Below are 20,666 nucleotides of genomic sequence, written 5' to 3'. Positions count from 1 at the left end.
AAATTCCTTAGGAGGAATCCTCCCATTCAAAAATCCATTATAAACTTCAGCAAGATGTGCTGGTAAATACGTAGTAGTCAGTACTTATAGTACCCAGCTCCTAGGCCATCCAGGCCCTTACCGTTCGGGAGGGATTTAATGGCAGAGGAAATTTCAAGAGGCATGAACGGTTCGACCAAACGCTCACGATCCTCAGGTGACAATTTCAGAATATTAGCTTGCTGGAATACCTGAAGCATTATATCAGGGTCGTTAGGGCAGGTTCATAAAGGCAAGGTAATCCAGGTAACAAGGCCCTGCTGGATGTATTGACTAGGGATCAACCCAGGTAACAAGGCACACCTGATCCTAGTAAAGAGTTCTGAGTGCTCCAGAGGGCGGAGGGTGGCCACTAGTGGTAGCATACTTAATGCCACAGGTATAAAAAAGCCATGGTTCAGGCAGCGAAAAAGTGGTTCCTGACATCTACCAAGGGTTTTATGGGCAACATATGCCCGGGAAAGATCATCGGTTAGTTGGGCAAGTTTAGCTTCAGCCTCCCTCCTGCGTTCCACAACATAAGCAATGATGTGCCCTCTCATAACTGGTTTGGAAGCACCCCAGAATAAATCGGGGTCTTCCATATGCTTATGATTATCATCAACATAGTCATTCCATTTAGTAATCAAGAACATTCTAAATGCTTCTGAAGCACATAGATGACTAGGAAACCTCCAATTCCGGGAAACCCAAAATGGTGAAGCCAAACAAATATCCATATGGTGTCACGTACCTATACCCCGAAACTTGAAAAAGCCGCAACTTCACCCTGAGTGATACCGAATGGGAACACCAAGGGCAGAAGAGATATTGAGCAGCCAGAAGGCAGGGTATAGGCAAAATAATATAGGCAGTCTCTGAGGAGTAGATGGCTGTAGCATAGACAGTGGAGGTAGCACGGAACTGCAACACGGAGTGTAGAAAAAAAGCCAGGATTCAGTACACGGAGGAGTTAAACAGACAAGCCAGGATTCGGTACACGGAGGAGTTAATCAGACAAGCCAGGATTCGATACATGGAGGAGTTAATCAGACAAGTCAGGATTCGGTACACGGAGGAATTAATCAGACAAGCCAGTATTCGGTACACGGATGAGTTAATCAGACAAGCCAGGATTCGATACACGGAGGAGTTAATCAGACAAGCCAGGATTCGGTACACGGAGTAGTAATCACACATGGTTACAGTGCAGGAGACCAGCAGGCCTTTTAAATTAGGAGCCACACCAAGCCATGCCCCCGGAACTGCACTATACTAAAACATATACCAATCAATATCAATATATCAATGAAAGTGATCCAGCATGGGCAGGGAGGAGAGTCCGACAGGACGAGAGGAAGAGCCGGATACATCCAATGTTGCATTAGCCACTAAATTAAAGTACCACCTAAAATCACATTGACGGCTGAAATTCCCACTAGGAGTGTATATACCTTGGCCAAAAAAGTAGACTGATCAGAATTTGGTGCATAAACTTTCACAAAAAATATCTCCCTTCCGGATCACAAATTTCAGACTCAACAACAAAGGGCAATCTTTTGGAGAGTAAAATAGAGGCACCCCTAGATTTCCTGGTCTACCTAGCAGAGTAACAAACACGAAGCCATGGAGCTTTTAAAGTATTTTTTCAGTGTCACACCCATGGGTTTCTTGGAGGTAAATAACATCTGGACACAGACGCTTAAGATAAGCAAGAACCTTTTTGCATTTAACAGGCATGTTTAAACCTTCCAAGATACAACACGCATTGAAGACAACATATCATTACTACTATCTGATTGCATCATGGTAAACGAAACCAGGCCCTCACCCAATGCCTCGTTTTTGAAGTAATGAAACAGATTGTTCAGGAGAGTCCCAGCCAGCACCCCAGAACGCCCAACGGTCAATGTACATAACGAAAGTGCACATCACCAGTTGTACAATACTATGCTTCTCCCATTTTTTATCTATAAACCAAAACATGGCGCATTTGACTTTGCGACAATTAACACAACAAAACAACAAAGGAAAAGAAAATTAACACATAACCATCGAAAATGTGCATACAGACAGATAAAGGCGGGCATGAAGATGAATACCCATATACCAATTACCTTTATAAGTCCCTAGACCTAGGGGAGACAGATCGAGATGAGCGAGACAGAGAACTAGAATGAGAAAGAGAATGAGTAGGGGGGCCTCCCATACCGCAGAATCTACAGGCAGAGAGGAAGACCTGGCACAATCACTTCTGCAGAAAAATCTTGAAATAGTAACAGTTTCTGATTGTTATAAGAAAAAGGCGAAAAATACAAATATATACAGATCTTTTAGTTTTTAATTATTTTAAAATTATATATAAAATTGATTTAATCTTAAAAATAGCCACTATTTTTAAGATTAAATTAATTTTATATATAATTTTAAAATAATTAAAAACTAAAAGATCTGTATATATTTTTATTTTTTATTCATTTGTATTACTATCTTTTTACACTTACCTGTCTGCACCTCTAATCATGTGTATATCTTTAAGAATTATATGTACACCCACATTCTTCTTTTTGTCATGGGCTGCTTATTCTATTGTTTATATTATTAATAATCCACAAACTCTTTGAAACATTTTAAAATCGCTTTATTAAAACCCCTTTTCTCGTCCGGTACTCTGTTTTTCTTTTTATGTGAGCGCATGTACATATTAACCTCTAACAAATCAATAAAATAACCACAGACACAGAATTGTGCATTGGATAAAATTGGCCGTAGCTTTATTTAAAAGGGTATAAGAGGCATTAACAACACAAACCATTTAACGTAATAACCAAATAACTTCTTATATATAATACACCAAATACAATCCGACCCTTTCTCAGCCAGATTGTGTAACACCAAGCCTCTGTCCACCTCAACACAGAGGCGACCTTTACCCCTTATAAAACTACGACAATATAACATATTACATACCTTACATTTAAAACAAAAGGGAGGGGGGGTGGGACGCTTGCTCAGCAACAGCTCCTTGAAGATTTTTCTTGAGGTGAATTTAACCCCTTCGCGACCTTTGCCGGTTCAGGACCGTCATAACAAGAAGGTCACTAAATGACCTTTGACGGTCCTGAACCGTCAAAAAATTAAATAAGCTTAGAAAGTGATCAAGGATCACTTTCTTCGCTTAAACGGCCTTGCTGCAATGCCTCGATGTCGAGGCATTCAGCAAGGCCGAGATCGGCATCGGGGGCCATGTCTGGCCCCTCCCGGGGGCGGCAACAGCCGCCATACATTGTATGGCGGCGGACGCCCGTTTTAAAAGCGTTTAGGAGGCGATCAACGATCGCCTCCTAAACTTAAATGGTGTCACTGGAATGCCTCGATCAGGAGGCATCCAGCGACACCAAACACTTACCTCTGGGTGGGCTGTGACCGCTCCGGAGAGCGGTCACAGCCGCAGCTGCCGGTGATCTTCGCCATCCGCAAGATGGCGGCGGCCCGGGAAATAAAACAATAAAGAAGAAAGAGTTCGCTAGACGGTCTCCAGACCCTCTAGAGAACTGGCTCCACTTGCTGGTTGAATACAGGTACTGCATTCAACCATGCAAGTCAATGGAGCCCAGCTTTCTAATCACTATGTGATTAGTAAAATATTAAAAAAAAAAAAAAATGGAAAAAAAAAATTAAAAAAAATGTGCTAACATTTAAAAATAATTATGCAGTGATGTCACTAGATGAACCATCCAGTACCAGCAAAATGTGTAAAAAAATATAAAAAAAAGTATTAAAAAAATAAAATAAAATTAAAAAATAAAGTTTATTATTTTGAGCAAGTGCTAAAATTTCTCAAAAATCTCAACAAAGAGTTAAAATAAAAGCACTTCAAACTAGGGGTGTCTAATATAAAAAAAAAATGGCTGATGGGGTAAATTGGAGTGGCCTAGCTCAAAGATAGGGCATAGGTACAGACTGACCAAAATGGAGAAAAAAAGCGCACTTCCCAAATGTGGCATTTTAAATCTCAAACAACCCGACAAACCCATGCATGTCGGGTATCACTGCACTCAGGAGATGTTCCTGAACACATATTGGGGGGTTGTTTGACAGTGGCATATACCAGGACCTGTATATCTATAACTAAAATACAATTTGTGTGAAAAAAAAATAAAAAAAATTACTATTACAAAGTTTGACAAAGTGTAGTTCTATAATTGGTGCATGGAAAGGGTTAAAATAACAGCATTTGGAATACCCTGGGGTGTCTAGTTTTCAAAAATATATGGTTTGAATGGGTTAATTGAGTTAACCGGCTTCAAAGATGTTCCAAAGAGGAGATGGAGGCAGACTGACCAGATTTGTTAAAAAAGATTTGGAAGTCATAAAACGCTGCTTGTACTTATTGCCCTATAACTTACAAAAAACAGCAAAAAAACATAAAAACATTGGGTATTTCTAAACTCAGGACAAGTAGTAGAATCTATTTAGCTAGTTTTTTTACTTGCTTTTTTAGGTGAGTAAAAGATTTTTCAAATAAAAGTCATAAAATGTGTTTTTTTTCAATTTTTCACCATGTTTTTTTTATTTTTTTTTATAGTAAATAAGATGATACGATCAAAATAATGGTATCTGAAGAAAGCCCATCTTGTCCTGAAAAAAAACAATATATAACTTATGTGGGTTCACTAAATGGGTGAGGAGAAAATTACAGCTGAACACAAGCACCACAAAAGTGTCAAAACAGCCTCGGTCCCACAGGGTACAAAACGAAAAATGAGCCCGGTCCTTAAGGGGTTAATCACCCTGCGCGCAGCTATTTATTTATTTTACAGTTGCCTCACGCTGTAAGCACAGCTGACTGCACCAATCAGCTGTGCTTATTTTTCCTGCCGCACAGAATGCCCAATCAAACCTTGTGCTGCAGCACAGCTGATAAACCAATCAGCTGCGCTAAATAAACTGCCTGCCCAGTAACCTAGAATTAGATTTAGCTAGCCTAGCCCGCCAAAACTTTATGCCTTAACTATCCTGACCTTTTAGTGACCTTATTATATAACTAATGTCCAGCAATGGACAATTAGCGCGCCGCTTAGGCAGCTTGCGCTTTCAATGTCCATTGCATGTACATATTAACCTCTAACAAATCAATAAAATAACCACAGACACAGAATTGTAAATTGGATAAAATTGGCCGTAGCTTTATTTAAAAGGGTATAAGAGGCATTAACAACACAAACCATTTAAAGTAATAACCAAATAACTTCTTATATATAATACACCAAATACAATCCGCCCCTTTCTCAGCCAGATTGTGTAACACCAAGCCTCTGTCCACCTCAACACAGAGGCGACCTTTACCCCAAAGCCGAAAACTCAAAGATGGACGTTTTTGGCCCCTTCCACACAAGCTACGGCTCTCTCCAATAAACATTGTAAACTATTATTAAAAATATCGTTACCGATGTCTGAAAGATGAATACCATCTCTGAAATAGAGGCCTTCAAAACCACTTTCTAAATCAACATGCCTAAAACTAAAACCACCAATTTTCAGCATAAATCTTTCCAGCGCCCTATTAACCTTTCTTCTCGTTCTCTCTAAAGGTTTAAGACCTGTCTCAACACACCAAAGCCAGCGCGGAATTATTTCAGAAAATATTAACAATGTATCCGGAAAGGCATTTTTGATTTGAATAAAAACATTCTTTAAACATTCCCCCAACATGTAGAACAATAATATCTGGCTGAGGAAAAACCGTGCAACAATCATTTAACACCTTTAAAGCATTTGCAACTCTTAAACCACCGATGCCTTTCCAATAAATTTCAATGTCTTCTTTGTTAGCTCCTAGGTTCGGACCATAAGGCGGGATACACGCTCTTTTGAACGCCCAAGATATATAAGAGTGGCCCAGGATCCAAACGCAAATGGACTTTTCTATAAAAAAGAGATAACGTTAGATAACAAAAAACTCATAACATTTCTGGTCTGACATAACGTTTAAAACAGTTGGATCTCCATCTGCCCAATCTTTTAATGACTTCAGGGGAGAAGCCTAATTCAGCTGCCATCGTTGCTGCACCTATACGAAAGGAATGAGATGAAATCCTCTCTTTTTCCAAACCCAAATTTTTGATGCATTTCTTAAGCATTGCATTAAATTGATACATAGTCAAAGGATAGGCATCCTCATGAATTAGTAAAGGACCTGGTTCCTTCGGTCTGCTGTCCATAAATATCTGTAAGCTTAATACAGGGCAAAACTCCAACTCATTTATAGGGTTAATTTGAATCCACAGACCTTTGTTTTCTTTGTCAGTCTTAGAGTTTCTAATACATAACCACAATTTTCCATCACTTAAATCCACATCTTCAGTTTGCAACCCCGATGGACTGAATTTTGATTTTGACACTAGACCCGCAAAAAAACGCTAACAAGAATGCGGCCTTGAATAACATGAATTCGAAATAATTGAAAGTTAAACCCATTAAGGATTTTATTAGTCGTTTCAATAGCAAAAAGGAGATTGGTTTTCTAGTATCTTTAAGTGTTTTACCCCTCGCATAACCTTTAATTAATTGCCTTATAATAAAACTATTAAGCACCGGCACACCACCCAGTAGCTTTATACAGAAATTAATACCACTACACAACTTTTGCAATGAAGATTTTGACAATTTCTTCCTCATTACCTGAAGCATGAAACAAAGGCTGCTTCTAAACTCATACATAACGGGTTAACTTTATTATTGGCCGCAAAACGCACCCAACACTCCCAAGCCTTGGTGTAATTAACCCAAGTAGCCTTAGCCACTGACGCCAACAGCAAATTATTTAACATGGTACGATCAGTTCCCAAACGTGGGAAGGTACTGGACACGGCTCTTTCTCCGCATTCGGCGCCAGCTCCCTGAATCTCGTCCACTGTAAACGAGAGATGGCATCAGCTATACAATTAACCTTTCCTTCAATATGCACAGATTTAAGCCAAATCTTCGCAATAAAGAAATCACCTGAGGGCAAGAAGCGTGTAAAGAGTTTATCGCCCCCACCACGCTCTTGTTATCACACAGGACTGTTATACGTTTATTAGCAAACTGAGAACCCCACATCTCAAGCGCTACCACAATTGGAAACAGATCTAAAAGGGTTAAATTTCTCCTCCAGCCAGCAACAAACCAGCTTAAAGGCCATTTACCAAAGCTCCACCTATTATCCCAAAAAATCCCAAAACCAAAAGATCCAGAAGCATCTGTAAACAAGTTTAAATCTGTATTACATATAAAGCCCTGTTGCCAAATCGTTCGACCGTTAAACTGATCCAAAAATTCTAACCAAACAGCAGCATCCTCTTTCATTTCTCTAGTAACCCTTACATGTAAGAAGGGGGATTTCTTACCAGAAATTGCTAAAGCCATCTTCCTTGTAAACACTCAGCCCATCGGAATAACCCTTGAAGCAAAGGCCAACAAACCTAGTAAGCTTTGCAAATCCCTAACCTTAACCTTATTTGAGCCTTTCACTTTTAACAACATGCCCTTCAACTTAGTTAACTTTTCTTCAGGTAACCTGCATTCCATTTTATTGCTGTCTATTATTATACCTAAAAACTGCAAACAAGTTGTAGGTAATACAGTTTTATCTTTAGCCAGAGGAATACCGAATTTCTCTGCCATGTCACAAAACTCATAAAGCAGCTTGAAACAAGTCACTGAACCACAATGCCCTATAAATAAAAAATCATCCAAGTAATGAATGATAGAACCAACCCCTGTCTTAAACTTCAGAAACCATTCAAGAAAAGATGCAAACATGTCAAAATAAAAGCAAGATAACGAACATCCCATTGGCAGACATTTGTCAAAATAAAATTTCCCATTTAACTGAAAACCTAGAGAATTAAAGGATTCTGGGTTGATAGGCAATAAACGAAAAGCAGATTCTATATCAACTTTAGACATTAAAGCATTTTTTCCAAAAGCAATAATCCAATCAAGTGCATCATCAAAAGAAGCATATTTTACAGGAAAAAGGTCCATATCAATTTCATCATTTAATGATTGTCCTGGCGGAAAAGATAAGTGGTGAATCAACCTGAAGGATCCTTTTTCTTTTTTAGGAACTAAACCTAATTGGGATAAACGAAAGCAACCAAACGGAACATTATCACACGGACCTGCTATTCTACCTAACTTAACCTCTTTTAACACTTTCCCGACTGCAACATCTAAATTGTCTTGAACTGATTTTAAATTATTAACCCATGTGAACTCATTACAGACATAAACGGGAACTCTAAAACCACTGCTAAACCCTTCAATTAGTATTTTGGCTTTCTCCTTGTTTGGGAAGATGCTTAAAAATGGAAGCATTTCTTCCAACTTCACTGGCGTCGGCAGTTTTGACACTTTGAAAATTAACCTGTGCATTGCTTTTCTTAAAACACTTACTAGCCAAATGCACTCCACCACATACTAAACATTCATGCTTATATTTGCAGTTACTCTGCCATCTGCATTGAGACTCATTAAAAGCCCAGCAGACTCCTTTCTTTTGCATAAATGGACTACTATTCGATGCTTTAGCTGCTGGTAAACTCTGCCTTTGTGGGAGCATAGTGCTGACCCACAAACCCACATCTTTTAGACCCCATTTCATGCTACCATGCACTGAAATCTTCTGCCTAAACAAGTCGTCATAATTAAACCAGGCAAAACCCCCGAAATTTCTGTAAGCTTCTAACACAGCTTCTAAATGCTGAAATAAACCAACGCTTAAATTAGGCTTTTTTTCACATATTACACTCGCAAATATACAAAATGCTTGCAGCCAGTTGTTAAAAGATCTAGGTATAGGTCATCCTTATCCTTATCTTGTTTCATCAAAAATTCTTTAGACGCGGGTAACAGTGACAAAATATCTATATATTCACCCTTCCAGATCTTCTCTTTCATACTCTTACTAAGATGAAAACCTAATGAAGACATTTCACAAGTTAAAGCTTCCTTTAAACATACCTCATTAACCCTATTTGAAGTTACACAATTAACCGTATCCTCTAAACCCTGCACCCACGAGGGACCTGGACCTTGCTGAACCTGACCTAAAAAATTATTTAATAAACACACTACTTCCCTTAGCTTTTCTAAACTTTGTGCCCCAGGGAAGCACTCACCCATCCTTGGACCTGCTGCAGTACTGCTTGTCCCTTCGCCTGGATCCTGACCATCAGCGTGCAGCTGCTGTAAGCTGTCATTCTCTCTTCTTCTTTCTGGTCTGTAGACAGGAGTTTTCTTACTGCTAATCCTCTTCTTCTTTGACCCAGAAGTTAGCTGAGGTGAAAAACTTTTCTTTGCCGGCAGATTCTTCTCTTTCTCCCAGAAACCACTTCTTCTTCCTTGTCTTCGTGTTCTTCATGCTGATAGGAGTCTCAGAAGTTGCAGAAGAACTTGGCACAGATCCAGCTCCCGCCTCTTCCTTCCTCATAATCACAGCAGAGCCGTCACTGCCTACATCAATCAGCACGCCGTCTGGGAAGGAAGACACAGATGGAGAAGCCGATAAACAGCTTCTCAGCCACTCCAGACCCCTGGCTCTACTTGCTTCTTCTTCTAGCCGACGGACAAGATCCTCCATGACACTTGCTCAGCAACAGCTCCTTGAAGATTTTTCTTGAGGTGAATTTAATCACCCTGCGCTAAATAAACTGCCTGCCCAGTAACCTAGAATTAGATTTAGCTAGCCTAGCCCGCCAAAACTTTATGCCTTAACTATCCTGACCTTTTAGTGACCCTTATTATATAACTAATGTCCAGCAATGGACAATTAGCGCGCCGCTTAGGCAGCTTGCGCTTTCAATTCCCTCATCTTTTTTTTTTTTATGTAAACAACGGAACAGCTTTATTAACAATTACAAATGCCGCAACACAAGCCGGATAATCAGAGAAACGGCAGAGCGTACTGACGGGGCTACACCAGTGGGACGACGTAACGGAGTGACATTACCACACCACCAGGAAACTATATAAAATGGACTCTTACCCCGGACTGTTTTATCTTGTTTTTCTCCTGAGGAAGCCGTTTATTAATACGGCAAAACGCGTTGAGATTTTCATATTTTAGTGTCAATTATTTTTATGATATTTCTGGATCCTGATTCAACTGTAGACGTCTGATTATCGTTCGAATTTCGGGATTTTCACACTTTATTGCTGGCTTTGCATAACATCATTTGAGTTATGCCACCAATTTTGTAAGTGTTTTACTTTTTATTATTAAAACTTGGATAAAAAATATTGCACCATTTGGGTGTCTGCCTATACATTTCCAGATCATAAGAAGAACTCAAGTCCCATGGTCTTTTGATGAGCTTCCCATACTGCTACACTTGTGAGTGCACTGTACACCTACACTATTAAGTGTATATTTTTTACTACACTATTATTGTTGTTTTTGTTTTTTCCACATATCCTTGCACCCCAATTCTGTGAAGTTTATCCAAAGATTTAGGAAGCCTGCTCGTGACTAGATCATGCAATGCTGCAGCTTTAACCTCTTCAAGCAGGCCAACCAAATGCAGATTATTACGTCTACTACGATTTTCAAGATCATCTACACGTTCCTGTAAGGTTTCAATCAATTGTCTTGAGATCGAAGTGATGTAGCCATCTTGTATGTCAGACACCCTGGACTCTACAGTAGTAATTCTTTGCCCTTGGGAAACCAGCTCATTGAGACAATTTCTCAAGCTTAGTATCTAAGAGTGGAGAGATGATGTTAATAAGATTCTTGAGCCGTCAGCAGGCCAGGAAGAGGGGAAGATTTGAATGCCACTGCAGACTTATCCCTCGCCTTGCCCTGCCGAGTGGACATTTTAGTCAGAGGGACCATATATTTTTCCATGTGTATGCTGTGTGACAGAAAGCAGGGGATGATAATGGAGGGAGAATGGAGGGAGTGTATATACCCCCCTTATATTTTGCAGTGTGGTTACCCTCAATAGTTTTTACCAGCCCCAGGGAGATGTTTTGTTAATAATAGAACTGTTGGATATCTGTTATTTGTGTTATTTGGGTCCCTGGGGTGGAGCACTTGGAGAGTAGGGCGGGCCAGTGCTCCACTCCACATTTTGTGAGCAGCCAAGACCAGCAGGTGGAAATCCAGTCCAGAGATTCACAGTTACTCTCCTAGTACTCACCTGTTTCTACTAATTAATGGGAGAGGCAGTTAAGAAGCCTCCTGATCTCAGAGCTGAGAGAGATCATTTGGCTCCCTGAGAGAGAGGGGGAGAGAGCTGCCAAAAATACTGGCTGCTGCCAATATTGCATATAAACTGTTATTTTTTGTTTGTTGGGAACGGTTAAGCCGTCCAACTTCAGTTAGGTTGGAGAACCTTGTATAAGTTAGTGCTCATGAGAGCAAGGCTTTTTGTTTGATTTATTTATTTTAGTTATGCCTGTGGTGAAAAATAAAAACAGGCCCAGACTTTTATTTTACCCTCCTCGTGTCTGAGCTGTCTCTGCAGCCTGAGAGACTGTGTGTGAGTAAAGATTCCCATACAGAGTACCAAAGTGAAGGGGTATTGTGTCACAACTGTTATTCGTGAGGACCCCTCCCCAGTAGTAAGAAATAATAGGATACCACAAGGAGGAATAAAGCAGAAGGACAAGCAAATTAATCAAGGCCACACACACTTTGACATATAAACACAAAAGTATTAAGCCAATCAAGGTGGCAACATATTAAACTTAACACAACCCCCAAAGACAGAAAATAACAAATAACTTTTTTTTTTTTTTTTGCCTTACACCCTTCCCAAACCCTGCCCAGACCACCCAGCCTTAACCCCTGCCTAACTAATGATGATCTCCAATGGTGAAAACAGCAAGGAAATGCCAACAGTCACATGCAGTAACTACTGCTCAGTCGGGCGCTACCTGGCCGCCACCCAGACTTGCAAAGGTCTTAGAATGTTCAAATCTTGCCAAACAATGGTACCCCTTGACAAGTTGCAGGCAGGACCCCACCAGGTGCAGAAAGATGACTCCAGCAACACCGATGATAGCCTGCAGCGCAATACAGGAGACGTATCTATTGTTCAGTATCGTCACAGCCTCTGTTACCACATGTAGCGGAACCCCAATGCAGTGCAAGATAATAACCAGGCACGCGAAAAGGCTGAGGACCACCACAAACACCGTGCTCCGCTCCCCTCCGCACAGGGCCACAGGCAGCTGGTGGAAGCCCCTAACCACTCCAGCAGACTTCGGGATCCCCACGCACCTCACCGCAAGGCCAGCGATGACTCAGCAGATAGCACCTGCCTCCAGCCTCTGTCTGATCCGGCGAGACCAGCTCCTCCACAACTCCAATGGTCACCGACCTCGCAGCGAACGCAAAGATCCACCCCAGCAGGGCAATCTGATGGGCTGTGGCAGGCAGGGACTCCAAGCGAAAGGATCGTAATCCAAGGTAAGTATGCACACGAATTTGGGCCTAGATGATTCACAGTCCGGATCCTCAAACCCAACAATGTAGGGTAAAAGTTGGTGCGGAGGAATGAGACACACAACAGGCCTGGTGCAACACATGAGGTGCGGACCCCAGGGGCACAAACAGTTTTTACTCCAAATAATAGTCGCGATGGATACGTGGTAGTGAGCCCTCCATGAAAAATAACAGACAGAAGGATGCCAACGGATAAGATTCAAGGTTGAGGAGCCTGACTAAAAAGCAGCCATCTCTAGGGCCCACCTCCCGGAAGTCCTCAATTTTTTCTAACCAATTACATAAGGGAATTTCTCCAGTCTTGTAAAGTTTGATTAGCAAACACTATTTTCCGAGCAGCACTGACAGTGATATAAAGCTCTGCCTTCATTAAATAGTTCCCCCTCCCAACTGCTTGCCTAAATGATTTGTTCTACATGGAGGAGGTCATGCCCTTTGCCCTCGTTTCATTTTCTAAGGTCCATGGGAAAACAACATTCTGTCTCCCTATTTGCTCTTGATTGAGCAAAGGGGAGGCATCTTATAAGTACTAGTAAGGATCTTGGGCGAGTTTTCTTGCAGGCTGCCCATAAAAACCAAGGTATGCACCCTTGGGCAGGCTCCTCTCCATGTCACCAGGTGATTGTCGTGGGCATTTCCAGCCGAGCATTACTTGTGTATCATGATCACAGAGTGGCTATTTAAAGAGTTCATGGCAATTAGATTTAAGTCTAGTTTTCGTTCATTTAAGAATAAGTGTCAAATTCAGAGAGCACAAGGAGAAGCCCATATAGACCTTTCACCAAGAGTTTAACCAGAAGTGATCAGCCAGCTTCTTCTAAGCCCTGATGCAAGTCATCTAGTTGGATGACAAGCTTCACTTGTCAATTTATTTGGAGAGAACTTCCATCAGCGGACTATCCGACTTAAAACTCACTTAAATCGTTACATGGGCACATCTTGGGCTGAATTGGTGGGTGCTTTTTGTTCCATCTTGAGCTGTCAAACATTAAGCGACGCACCTGCACCCAACCATCCACATGATGTAAAAGAAAACCTGATTCATCAGACCAGGCCACCTTCTTCCATTGCTCCGTGGGCCAGTTCTAATGCTCATTTGCCCATTTTAGGCAGTGGACAGGGGTCACCATGGGCACTGAGTATTCTGACACCTTTCTATCAGCAGTGGCATTCACTGTTTCAGCAATTTCAGCTACAGTAGTTCATCTGTTGAATTTGACAACACAGGCCAGCATTTGCCCCCACACACGTGCATCAATGAGCCTTGGCCGCCCATGACCCTGTCACTTTTCCTCCCTTGGACCTCTTTTTGATAGGTATTGACCATTGCATACTGGGAACACCCCACAAGAGCTGTAGTTTTGGAGATGTTCTGAACCAGTTGTCTAGCCCTCACAATTTGGCCCTTGTCAAAGTCAGTCAAAACCTTACGCTTGCCCATTTTTCCTGCTTCTAATAATTGAGGACAAAATGTTGACTTGCTGCCTAATATATCCCATGGTGCCATGATAATAAGATAAGATAATAATGACTGTCTGTTATTCAATCCACCTGTCAGTGCTCACAATGTTATGGCTGATGGGTGTATACACCTTAAATTGGCTTTGTTATTACAATGAGTATTTGTTCCAGCCTTTCTTGGAAGTGGAGCTACATACATCTCTCTGTTAGTGCTGCTGGAGAATACACAAGGAAAATAAGAATTTAACATTCTAGTGTACAGTGACGGAAAAAATTATTTGATCCCCAACTGTTGTCACCTTCTCACCAAGCTGCTTGGCGATGGTCTTGTAGCCCATTCCAGCCTTGTGTAGGTCTACAATCTTGTCCCTGACATCCTTGGACAGCTCCTTCGGCCATGGTGGAGAGTTTGGAATCTGATTGATTGCTTCTGTGAACGTGTGTCTTTTATACAGGTAACAAGCTGAGATTAGGAGCACTCCCTTTAAGAGAGTGCCCCTAATCTCATCTTGTTACCTGTATAACAGATACCTGGGAGCCAGACACGTTGCTGATTGATAGGGGATCAAATGCAAATCAATTTATAACCTATTTGCAATGCGTTATTCTAGATTGTTTTTGTTGTCTTTCTGTCTCTCACTGTTCAAATAAACCTACCATTAAAATTATAGACTGATCATGTCTTTGTCAGTGGGCAAGCGTACAAAATCAGCAGGGGATCAAATATTTTTTTCCTTCACTGTAGTTATTTGTTAGCTGCTGCTTGAGCACAAACTTATGTAAATAAAAATGCTAGTTTTGTGTGCTTTAACACATGAATTAATTCGATGGATTCCATCCGTAATACTGTTTCTGATCATTATGCTAGAATTAAAATGTCACGGTTACCCCGAGGACACATGGGGGTAGGTTTGAGGTTGGGAGGGGGTACTGATGGATTCCTGGGGAATCTGTCACCCTAGGAAATCCCAGGGTCTAAGTCAACCTGTGCTCATTAGGGGGCACAGGGTGACTGGAAAACCCCCCCTAACCAGACTCCCATGGACTAGCCGGCTATGGGTCTCTGTATGGCTTGAAACGCTCCATGCGCCAGACTGGGACCTAGCCACAAATTCATGGAACTGTACTGCGACTAGAAACTGTGGTGATGCATGCTGACAATTAGAACCGAGTCGCTACAGACATCCATTGTCCCACCACATCACTCTTTTGGGGTTACTCTATGCTCATGATGAGCAACACTTGGAGGTAGTTACTGAGAGGGAGCTAATTTGTGAACCCTGGTTTTATTACCCATCTTTAAGACCCGGGTTTACCCAGCCACAGCAATGGAACTCTGATCCTGTTACAGCACAGACTATTCCCGGGGACATTTCTGATGCTGTCGCGCAGGGTCTCGATGCCAGATAGTTGATTTTTGGAACACAACATCCTTGGACCCTGAGCTCTACATTGATACCCGGGATTGGGGCCGCTCCCTCAGGATCACCCTGAAATAGTGACTTTTTGTCGGGTGGGCATTGCTGGCCATAGAACTGTATGGAGGAGCCTGGCTGTGTAGTAGTTGATAGGATTTTACTCCTGATCCAATTATGTTGTGTGTATAAATATCTGTGCTGTTCCAAATAAAGTCAGTTCCTGTTTTACCTCAATAGGAGTTCTATCTTGTTATTGGGGTAAGTCTTGGTGCTGTCCTTGTCAGTACAGTAAAGAACTGTATTGCAATGCTACAGTGCCACCGAGGTTCCTGGGGAGTGGTCTTTCCTGCTGTCTTTCCTGCTAGTTCCACCTGACGATTGAAGTTTTGTTCCTGGTGGCTATGGGGAAAAGGAAGCAGCGTCTGGCAGGTGTACCCAGTCGGGGTACAGGTCGGTCCCATCACATAAACATATCTGTATAAATCTATATTATGCACCTCACAGCAAGTCAGACAGGATGTTTTTACTAATCTGTGCATACCAGACAAGCACAATCACACTTGAAGAGAAAAATGCATCTTCATTTTAAGCATGACCTATTAGGATAAAGCAAAAACAGCTTCTGTGTGTGATATTAATTTTAGATAGCAGTCTTTAGCAAGCAAGGAATGCATTGTGGCCTTCCTGAGTATTTTAATACTCAGTAGAGGTCTTTGTGGAACTAAGAATAGTATTATATTCCCACCAAGCTGCCATTAGAATTTCCATATACCGTATTTGGTCGATTAAGATTTCAGAGTAAAGTACCCTTTGTCCTATATTCGAGGTCGTCTTATAATTGGACCTCAAATAGAGGTCTGAATACAAGGCTAAGATCCAGATCCCCTGCAGCGCTGCAAAGAGTAAGGTTTAAAAAATGACATTTGTTCACCATTGAGGGAATTAGTTGGTTGTCATCACATAATTATCATTTTGAAAACCTTTGTCCATTATAAACAAACCCCAAAGGATCAGAAGCTATTGTAGATGAACAAACGCCCAAGGATCCTAGCATAATAAAGTACACAGCACAAAATTGAATTCAATTCAATGTAGTAAGTTCTGTTTAAATTTCCTGCAATGGTTAACATTCAGTGCATTTTACAATAAAATACTTTTGCTTTCAGGTCTGGGAGGCACAGTTGGTGGAGAGGACTTCATGAACCCGAGTGATGCTGATGATGGTTTTGCATCTGGTGTATTGGTTAGCAACCAGCCAATGGGATCCAAACAGACTTCATCAACTCAGGGAAATGGCTCAAGAAAAGGTGGTAGTGTGTATTCAATCAAAGAGAGAGAACAATCCACACAAGCAAAGCCTACTGAAAATCTTTGGGATTCAACTCCTAAAAAGTACATTTCCAAGCCTCCAGATACCACAATTGAAGGGACAGAGTTATCACCAATGAAGAAGCGCTTGAGCTTTCCAGCTGGTCATATGGGGCCAAAAAACAATAGCTTAAGTTTAATTAGAACCTCCAGCACCTCATCCACTAAATCTTTTGACTATTTAAATGGCAGTCAAACTGGTTGTAGTGGTGGGAGTGAGGGTGCTACCAATCTATCTTCCGGAAGTACCAATCGTTTCTCTACTATTAGCCTGCAGGAGGACCGGCTAGGCCACACAGGAGAGAATAAAGATCTCCTGTCTACTGCTGCCCTTTTGACCAAACAGTCTCGATCCCCTAGTTTTAATATGCAGTTAATTTCCCAAGTGTAATTTTGTACTCCTAGAATAAGTGGTGCATCTTTGCACGGAAACAAATAATTCCTATTTTAAAATACGTGATTCCCTATTTCTTTTAGGTAAATTATATATATATCTATATATTTATATATATATATATTATAGAGAAAGCAATGCAAAATCTTCAATTCTGTCGGAGAACTAGAAAAATACAAAAATCAGTGATTCTTTTTCTTTTCTGTTGGGTCACATATGAGTAAAGATCCCATTAAATTAATCTTTTTTAAGCTTTGTTTAGTATAGTGGTTCTAGCTATATACGTCAAGTTGCTTTTTAGACTAATGGTATGTTGTTTTTTATTCCAACCAGAAGTTTATCTGCCAAAACATTTTTCCTAACAGCCACAAGTTAAATATAATAGTATATTGTTCAATTACCCATGGTATGTGTCTCTCCTTCACCCTTTATCTTTGGGGATTAAATTCTGCCCAAGGATAACTGGCAGAAGAGTCTTTCTGATGCATTAGGGAGCCTGCTGGTGTTGCAGTTGTACAAAGTGTCTTCCCGAACTATTTTCTTCCACATCCCTTTTTCCTTTATTTATTTTGTAAGTAGGGGTAAGTATAATAAATTTACCTGGTTCTTGAAGGGGGAAGGTAGCGGATTTTGCAATTTATTGCCGTTTAGTGCTCCTCCCTCTGAAGTTAATCTTAATTCCTCTCACTCAGCTGTGACACTTAGGCACATACCAACCTATTCTGTATGTGGCAGTATATATTTACTTAGACTGTTCCAAGAACAGGGCCAGTTTATTTCCCTTCTGTTTGTATGGATACATAATATTTGTGTGAATCTGTATGGTCACTCTGAAGAGGTGACATAGAGGTATTAGTACTGTTTATGGTTGATGTCCTGCCAGTAGCTGACCTCTTGTTAAGATGATCTGCCCCATATTATGTGGTGTCAATTTATGTATCATCTGTGATCGCTGAAACATATGTAATCGTATTGACCTATATGCTCCTAATGCTGTATAATTGTTGTAACAGGTGTTTTGATCATGACATCTGTTCAAAACTAGTCAGCATTTTCTTGCATGCTCAATATGTGCTTAATCACAACAAAAGCTTTCCAATGTTTTGGAGGTACTGCAAGAGAAGAGGGGCATAATTAGAACACGTCAAATGAATTCTAAGGCAGTTGTTTGTTTGTTTTTTTATTATGGGAAGGCTAGATCTTCTAGGTCTCTCCTCCAAAAGACCACTGAAGTCTTCATGGGCATGTGTAAGATATAATCTCCTGGGATTTTCAGTAGGTGCACAAAAACATAACACACACACACACACACACACATATATATATATATATATGCCAAAAATGTGCCATCAAGACCCCCCTCTATGGCTGCCATTATAAAACAGTTTTACTAGAAACTTGCATACAAAGGATTATTAGTTTTATAGATTTAGGTAAAATCTTCATTTGGTCGCACTGTAGGACATTTTTTGTGAGATGTTACTGAGTAAGTATGTGTGTATAATTTAGCAAGATAAAAAAATCTATTATGCATCTATGCAGAAAAAAACTAAATGCTGTATTGTGCAGCCACACATTTTTTTCTTTTCCTATTGAATCAGATTTCCAGACATGATATAGAGCTTTTGAGAGGAACACAGACGCAATCACCAGTTCAATTGAATTTAATTTCTATATTTTTTACTATGATCTAAATTAATTATTGGTCAGTTGTTTGAGGAAGCAATGAATAAGTGTACAGAGCTGTTTACATAAACCAGGGGTGGGAAACCTTTTTCCGCCAAGGGTCATTTGGATATTTATAACATCATTTGGGGGCATACAAAATAATAAACTTAAAGATTAGCCCTGTAATGTATATTTATTTCACAGACAGCCCTCCATTTAGTATTGATTTATGTAATGCCCCCAGACAGGCCCCCCTTGTGGATTAATGCCCCATTGCCTCACACCCTTGTGTATGCCCCCCCCAGCTAGCTCCACATTGCATATTGTTCCCACCACCCAGCAACTCTTTTATTATTGATTTATGTGATACCTCCAGCCAGCCCCACATTGTGTATTTATGCCACCCAGCCAGCCCCCACTATACCACAGTATCATGTCAGCCCTGGCATATTACATATTACATGCAAAGGACCTGCCTAGCACCCAGACTGGAAGCATATTTGCCCCAAAGAGCCTCTCTGTGAGATCTTTGCCTCAAACAGCCTCCCTGTGCCATGCTTCCCCCCGTTACACATCCATGCTATTACACACACATTCATTCTTTCACAGATACTCATTCATTGATGCAATGAATGAGTATCTGTGAATAAATGAATATGTGCGTGATAGCATGAGGCATACACATATACTCATTCACAAATATTCACTCATTCACGGTTACTCATTAATTCCCTCATCCATACATACTCATTCACAAATATACCCTCATTCAGATACTCATTCACCCCCCCACACACACACACACCTGAACTGCAGATCTCTCTGTGCTGCTCGCAGACTTCCGCAGGGGTCGCTGCTTCCCTCTGTGTTGCTCGTACTCTGTGTGAACAACTTCTCTTTTACTGGCCAGGGGAAGCAGGAACGCAGCAGGGTCATGGGAAGTGGCGTAAATTGACGTAACTTTGCTCGGTTCCTGGTTCCCCAGGGCGGTCCAGCAACGCATAGTTAAGCAGTGTAATGCAGAAGTGATCACAGGTGAGCTCGGTTATAGTTGCAAACCCCCGCGACCGCAGTTGCTGCCTCTTTTGCCCCACAGGCCAGAATAAATTATTTTGCGGGCCGGACGTTCCCCACCCCTGCTATAAACAAAACAAACATGAGAGACGTGAGATAGAACTTTTGAGAAGAACACAGATGAAAATGCCAGTTCAAAGGAATTTAATTTCTGAATTTTCTACTATGATCTGAATTAATTATTGGCCTGTTGTTTCAGGAAGCAATGCATAGGTGTACAGAGCTGTTCCATTAAGAGCTGTGGCATAACTTTTGGAGAATTTCCAAGTACTTCTATACCTTGGGGTTCCAAATTATATAGATATCGTTATCGAGCGGCTCGAGAAAAATCAGACACAGGAGTGTATGTATAATAAGATCTCTGTTTATTACGGCGCATTATGGATACAAATATATGCTTATCACAAAGACCGGAAATAACATCCTATTCTAAACCAATCATAATACAAGGAGCATATTTACAAAATAAGAGGGACAGAGGGTGGGCAATGCATACTTGTTGCATTCAAAAGAACCTGGTACCTAGTTCCTGCCAGAACCGGTGTTATGAGATAATAGTGTGGACATGTACTTTTAGGAGAACAAAATATGGGATAGAGTTCATCCTTTATTCTTCCACATAACTTTAAGGTTTGCTTAGCTATTTTGAATTAACCCTTAAATGTAACACATTATATCACATGAGTGATTTTGCACAAACATTCTGCATGGTGTTGATATGTAAACGAGGATACTCAACTTGAGATAAAACACACCTGCAGTAAAT

The 20,666-nt window shown here is 40.8% G+C and overlaps 1 protein-coding gene across 3 annotated transcripts in view; it reads left to right on the top strand.

The window, feature by feature from the left end:
- HYCC2 (hyccin PI4KA lipid kinase complex subunit 2) overlaps positions 1–17,274 on the top strand; it is a 210,157-nt gene extending 192,883 nt beyond the window's left edge. For all 3 annotated transcript variants that reach the window (XM_053472271.1, XM_053472270.1, XM_053472269.1), the window contains exon 12: positions 16,563–17,274. In XM_053472271.1, the coding sequence (XP_053328246.1) occupies positions 16,563–17,155 (593 nt within the window). In that variant the 3' untranslated portion in view covers positions 17,156–17,274. The remainder of the gene's footprint in view (positions 1–16,562) is intronic.
- Positions 17,275–20,666: the final 3,392 nt, after the last annotated feature.

This window comes from Spea bombifrons, chromosome 7 (assembly GCF_027358695.1).
Source record: "Spea bombifrons isolate aSpeBom1 chromosome 7, aSpeBom1.2.pri, whole genome shotgun sequence".
Classification (NCBI taxonomy): domain Eukaryota; kingdom Metazoa; phylum Chordata; class Amphibia; order Anura; family Pelobatidae; genus Spea; species Spea bombifrons.
Note: the sequence above shows the minus strand (reverse complement) of the source record. Positions and strands in the feature narration are given on the sequence as shown.